This window comes from Camarhynchus parvulus, chromosome 27 (assembly GCF_901933205.1).
Source record: "Camarhynchus parvulus chromosome 27, STF_HiC, whole genome shotgun sequence".
Classification (NCBI taxonomy): domain Eukaryota; kingdom Metazoa; phylum Chordata; class Aves; order Passeriformes; family Thraupidae; genus Camarhynchus; species Camarhynchus parvulus.
The window spans coordinates 3249012-3255797 of NC_044597.1; the positions used below are offsets into that span (position 1 = coordinate 3249012).

General features: G+C 43.7%; 1 protein-coding gene across 1 annotated transcript; it reads left to right on the forward strand.

Annotated features, from left to right (window-relative positions):
• The first annotated feature begins 481 nt into the window (after positions 1-481).
• Positions 482-5994, forward strand: LOC115913890 (keratin, type I cytoskeletal 9-like). The gene is given in 11 exon segments (XM_030966167.1): positions 482-1081; positions 1171-1253; positions 1716-1773; positions 1775-1873; positions 2347-2508; positions 2789-2914; positions 3667-3893; positions 4199-4242; positions 4315-4578; positions 5034-5135; positions 5969-5994. Coding segments are annotated over 11 exon segments (1791 nt in total).
• The last annotated feature ends 792 nt before the right edge of the window (positions 5995-6786 follow it).

Sequence of the window (6786 nt, forward strand, 5' to 3'; positions counted from 1 at the left end):
AAATCTCAGCTATAAAAAAATCAGCCAGAATTCCTTGACAAATATCTGAGGATTAGAAGAGAGATGGGAACATCCATTGCTGTCCTGTACCGTGGCAGTGTGGTGTTGTGCTGAGAGGGCTGTGACCAGGACGAGGTGAGTGGGATGAATTTGTTTCGGGTGACTGTCAGCCAGTGCACTAGATCTCAACAGAGATCTCCCTAATTCAGAGCCACCCAACAGAAATTACATGTTTTGTGGTAATAAACAAATGGTCACAAACACTTAGAGGAAGGGTTAAGCTTCCTGTCACTGCCAAGCATCTCCCTTTGGCAAATTAAGGCTTGTAACCACACATGGAAAGCGGGTACTCCCTTCCACGGTGACACCCACTGTCTCAGGTATAAATGCAGAGGAGGCTGGCTGGAACTTGGAGCTATGATTCCAGAACAACTGTAGGACCAGCTTTGACTTTTCACCTGAGTTATTTGCTGCTGCCACAATGAGCTGTGGCTCCAAGCAGCCGCTGAAGAGCTGCCTGCGGGGGAGCAGCAGTGGAGGGGGTGGAGGGGGGAGCTCTCATTCCTCGGCCTCCTCGAGGACAGTCACCTCCAGGACCAGCGGTGGTGGCAGGTTTTCTGGCAGCAGTTGTGGTGGAGGAAGCTCCAGGAGCATCTGTGGTGGAGGAAGTGGTTATGGCAGGCACAGCAGCTATGGAGGAGGAATGAGCAGCAGCAGCTGGGCAGGGAGACTGGGGGGTGCATGCTATGGAGGGGGAATGGGCCACAGCAGCATGGGAACGGGCTTCAGGTCGGGGAGTGCCTTTGGGGGCTTTGCTGGAGGTGGAGCTGCTTTCAGTGGGGGCAGCTTTGGCAGTGGTGGCTTTCAGGGAGGGAATGTGGGAATTCTCTCCTACGATGAGAAGTTGACCATGCAGAGCCTCAATGAACGCCTGGCTTCCTACATGGAGACAGTCAGGAATTTGGAAAAGGAAAATGCTCACCTTGAACAGTTAATCAGGGAGTGGTACCAGAAGCAAGGTCCTATTGGCCCAAAGGACTACAGCCACTATTATGAACAAATTGAAGAACTTCAAAAGCAGGTAGGATGTTCTTTGCCAGAGAAGTTGAAGAACTGACAGACTGAGAGATTCACAGGAAATGTTTTCCTAACATTTTGTGTCTCTTCTAGATTGTGGCTGCAGCTGTGGAAACCCACAAGGTACTTTTGGACCTGGATAACACAAAGATGACTGCAGAAGACTTTAGAATAAAGTAAATATATATTGCTCTTTTACAGGCACTGACTTCCTTCCTCCTGCTTTCCTGAACTTAACTTCATAGATCCATTCCATAAACAAATATCAATCCACAGGGACTTGGCTTTCTCCTGCTTCCATGGCAGCACAAATGAAATAATTTGTGAAACTTTTCAAATTTTTCAGTATTCCTAGAGTGGTCTTTGTCTATGGCTGCAGAGCCAGAGCTTACAAAAAGTTTTATTTTTAAGAAAATAAAAATTGGGATTTTCTGTCACTGAAAGTCAGGTTAACCAGATAGATGGAATCTGCAAAAAGTTGTAGTAAGACGAGAGGATGAAAGAGACCACAGAACACATTTTAATATTAAAGTTTGATATTAATATTAAACTTTGTATTTATTTAGTATAAAGAATAATAACTTTATATTATTAAGTAATATCATTAATTAAATGGCTGACCTCTCTCCCTGGCACAGGTACGAGATGGAGAGCGGGCTCCGGCAGAACGTGGAGGGCGACCTCAACAGCCTGAGGCCCCTTGCTGAACAACCTGACCCTGGCCAAATCCGACCTGGAAATGCAGTTTGAGTCTCTGAAGGAGGAGATCATCGACCTCAAGAAGAACCACGAGGAGGTAAGAGCCAGCTCCTTGAAATGCACAGTGGAGATGTGGGAAGCTGACATCCAACACTGACCAACAGGCACAACCAGGCTGCCCCAGGGTGCCCCTGAGCTCAGTTCCCTCAACAAGCAAGGACTGGAAAGTCAAGGCTAGATAACTGCAACACAAACCCTCCAAATATATATATATATATATATATATATATATATATATATATATATATATATATATATATATATATATATATATATATATATATATATACACACATACACACATATATACATACATATATATATGGGAGTTCCTGCTCCCAGGCACCCACAGCTGTGTCAGTGGGGGAACAAAAGATTCCAAACACATTCTACCCACACTACAGAGTGAACAATTATGAATTGTTGGGTGGGAATTACTGTCATATATATATATGTTGTTGAAAGGCTCCGTTTGTGTTCATTGTCCTTGGGCCTGGGTTTTCTCTGCAGGAAATGAAACTGCTGCAATCCCAGTCCAATGGGGATGTGAATGTGCAGATAAACACTGCTCCAGGAGAGGATCTGCTGAAAAAACTGAATGAGATGAGGCAAGAATATGAAGCTATTATTCAGAAAAACCGTGCAGAGGTTGAGAAGTGGTACGAAAGCAAGGTAAATGGTGACAGCTCTTGGTAAGAATTTCCTGTAAAGGAATGACACAACATCCACTGATTTTACAAAATAACAGTAGAGTCCCTTTGGTCAAAATGAAGTAAATCACAAGTGTTGGGCTTGAATTGCTCTGGCAGAGCCGCACAAGCAAGTTTAACAGCCCCATTCTACCAGTGGCCCTTCTGCAAATTGTTGTGTTCCAGATGGTCCCATGATAAACTGCCATGTTGGCACTGTAAGTAAAACTCAGAAGCTGCAATTCCCTACATTCATTTTTCAGATGGAAGAAGTGAGTCAACAAGTTCACTCAAGTAGCCAGGAAATAGAATCAAGCAACCAACAGATCTCTGTGCTGAGACGTGAATTTCAGAGCCTGGAGATTGAGCTGCAGTCGCAGATCAGTCAGGTAGGTAACGACTGCTCCTCATCCCCTGGTAAGCAAAGAACTCAGGAGCTGCTGAAATGCCAGGATGCCAGCTGTGAGTGCCAGTGAGCATCCTTGGCACATCTGACACTGTAGCCACATTTCTCTTCCCAGAGAAAAGCAAGGCACAATTCTCCCCAAGAATATTTCTGGGTTTCACATTCTCTGAACATCAGAGAAAGGAAAAACAATTCTTATCATTTTCTGTGCCTGTGCTTGTGCAAAAGTAGAATGCAATATGGAGACTGTTTACCCACAGTGATGGTGTTTGTTTCCCTGGCCTGTCAGGGCCAGGTGTGTGTGTGTGTGTGTGTGTCAGGACTGTCACTGACAGCCATGAGATTCAGTGCAGTTGTGTGCAGGGTTGAGTGCTTGGCAGATTCAGCTTAGATGTAATGTAATATAAAGTAATATAGTAGAGAATAATAGAATAAATATTCTATTATGAAATATAATATAGAATTATATAATACTATTATTGTATTTATTATATTATTCTATGCTATATTATAAAATATAGTATCGGATAATATAATAAATAGAATAAATTTAATAAATATAATAATTAATTAACCTTCTAATAAGATGGAGTCAGATGCATTGTTTCCCTCCCCTCATTGAGCTTGCCTGCAAATTCTATATGACACCATGTGGGACTTTTCTCATGTTGGGCATGAGAATGATCTAATCCTGCCCCATTCCCATAACGACTGCATTTTGTTTTCCCTTCGCAGATAGACTCTCTGCAGTCCAACCTGGATGACACAGAACGTCGTTACAACCTGCAGCTGCAGCAGATCCAGGGCATGATCGGGCCCCTGGAGGAGGAGCTGGCCAGCATCCGCTGTGAGATGGAGAGCCAGAACGAGGAGTACAAGATGCTCCTGGGCATCAAGACCCGCCTGGAGCAGGAGATCCAGCAGTACAGGGCACTGCTGCAGGAGGGGCAGCAGGGCATTAGGTACAGACATCAGTTAATTAACTTTTTATCAATGCCATCAGGGAAAGAGGACAGCAGTAATGTTTGTATTAGGAACTGGTGCAAGGGATTAATCATCAGTATATTTACTACAAGCACAAGAATTCACATGGAATCTAAATCTTAGCTGGCAGCATGCAAAGCTGTACTTGTACAAAAGTGTTTAGAATTGTAATTTGCCATTTCTCCTCCTAAGTACCATCAGGAAGTGATGGCACATCAGGAGATGCCATTATTTGGGAAAATGAAAGGTAAGAAAGAAATAACACACCCCTTCCTCCTTACAGCACTTCACAGGGAGGAGCAGGTGGTGGATCTTCAGGAGGAGGAGGTCATGGAGGAAGTAGCGGATCTTCAGGAGGAGGAGGTCACGGAGGAAGTAGTGGATCTTCAGGAGGAGGAGGTCACGGAGGAAGTAGTGGAGGAAGAAGCTGTTGGTCCTCAGGTGGACGAAGCAGTGGAGGAAAAACCGGAGGATCCTATGGAAGATCTTCCTCTTCTGAAAGCGGAGGAGGAGGGAGTGGAGGAGGAAGTTCAGGAGGTGGAACCTGTGGTAAAACTTCAGGTGGAGGAGGTGCCAGTGGAGGAGGAGGAGGAGGGGGTAAATCCTGCCTCTCACGCTCTTCATCTTCCCAGTCCCAGCCTGGCGACTCTTGTGAAAGCCCAGGTAAAAATGGAATTTAAAAACACATCCTGCAATCCACAGTTCTCTCTGAATGGCAGGAAAGGATCTTACAGCTTCCTTCCTGGAAATATTTTTGCTATTTTTTTCCCAGTCTTGTTTTAAGGCCACTCTGACATTTGTTGTTAGACAGCGACAAATCAACATGAGCAGCACAAAGGATGGCATGAAGAGTTGTGTCAGAGGATGGGTGAAAAGAGGAAATGGAGGGGGAAAAGTGAAAATGGTGCCAAATTCCAAAGTATGCAGGGAACTAGGAAAGTCAGAAGTTAGAAATGTGAGTGGCATTAAGCAGGGGTTATTTAAAGCAGGATAGAATAATTGGAACACTCAAAACATTTAAAATATAAGGGTCACTAGCTGCAAAATACTGAAGCAGCAAAAGATGGAGAGTGACCAAAAAGTCTGATCCATATCTGACTTCCTGGCTCTGGTTCCAGGAAGTGTTGAAAACATGAAGCTCTGCCTGGAAGGAAATAAAACATTGGAGAGAGGAGCAACCATGGAGGAAGTGTCTGAAGCCATAAAACAGATGAGACAGGGTAAGGGTCCAGGTCCAGGCAGCACCTCAGACAAAAGCCTGAAAGTGGTGAAAATGAGCAGGAAGATGTAATTTTTAGAAAGATTCAATTCCACCTTTGGCTTTTTATGAAAAGATAGAAAATGGTTATGCTTTGAGGTTTGTATTTACTCCTTATAATGACCAGGTTCAGTCAGGCTCTGTCCCAGACACAGTTTCCATTGTAGACTGACAGTCGGTCATGACATGAGAGCTGGCTCTCACCCAAAGGGCCTGAAGCTATCAGTGCAAACAGCAGGAACCCTGCACAGACACTTCTGATGCTGAAAACAAGGCAGTGAATTCAGGAGGATTTTGTGTCATGAGGAAGATTATTTGGTAAAATTTGGCGTAGATGAGCTGTAGTTTTTAAAAAATTCCTACATAGGCTTTGCAAACTCCTCCACAAAAATTTATTCCTCTGATCAAACATCCCCTCTGCCCTGCAACACTCCAACGTATATTAATGCTTGGTAGGCAAGATTAAAGCATATCATGTGCCATCTTTCTTTAACTTATAAAAATCTACTGTAAATATTCTAAGTTCACTTGTATTTGGTTTGTAGTGCTGCAGCCACACTAATTTAAAGTGATTTGCACTGCCATGGCTGAGAACAGAAGCAGATCCATGTAGTTAATTGCTAAATCTGCACACACACTGTACAAACTCAGGTCTGGCACTGTCTGGACCTTTCCAGAAGTCTGGGAACAACCCTGATGCACTGAGAACTGCACAGGTGATACTTAAAAATTAACATAAGGTTAAAAATGCTGAATTCTTCCAAAAACTTCTTGCTTCCCTCCATCTTTCAACAGGGAGTTTTAGAAAGGTTGAGGAGTGATGAGCAAGACCAGCATCTTCCACTGCACAACCTCCCAGTGAGGCCTTTGGACCAAGCAAGACTCTACTGAGCAAGGCTGAACGTCCCCTGCCATGAGCAGGAGTGAACGCTTGTCCAACTTACTCAACTCTGCTCACTCCAGGGGCTCTTCAGAGCTCTCTGCATGTCCTGTCTGCTTCTTCCATCTGTGTTTCTGCTCCAAATCACTGTTACCTGAGTCAATCTCTACTGTGATTGGTGCTCCTGTGGAATAAATGCTAATAAATCTTTGCTTCTCTCTCATGCAACCAGAAAGCTGTGTCTAGTCCAAGTTTCTTTAGCAGAGATTTTTGTTTGAATCAGTTATAAAGATCAAGTTCTACCTGTGGAGTACACAATGATGTATCAGATTATTCATAAGACCCAAAGTTTTCAGTGACATATTCACCACTTGAGACTCACTGGGAAAAACTTTGCAGTCTGCACTGTCAGGAACAATGCTCTGTTGAGGGAAAACTCAGTCAAAACCCTTCTGCTATTGATTTCCATTAGGAACAAGAGGGTGGGTTTAAGGAACTGACTATTCCCTATAAAACCTCTTGAAAATATGAGCTCTGTTGGGAATTTCACTTGAAAATAACCCAGAGGGTTATTTGTATACTATGTATATTTGTATATTATGTTGTATTTTACACAACACCTGCTCACAGATACATCCTTTCTCCTGCACACCTCTCCCCTCACCTGCTTAAGTCCAAGCAGAACAATCACTCTACGAGTCTTTCTCTCTCACTTTTACAACCACGAGATTTG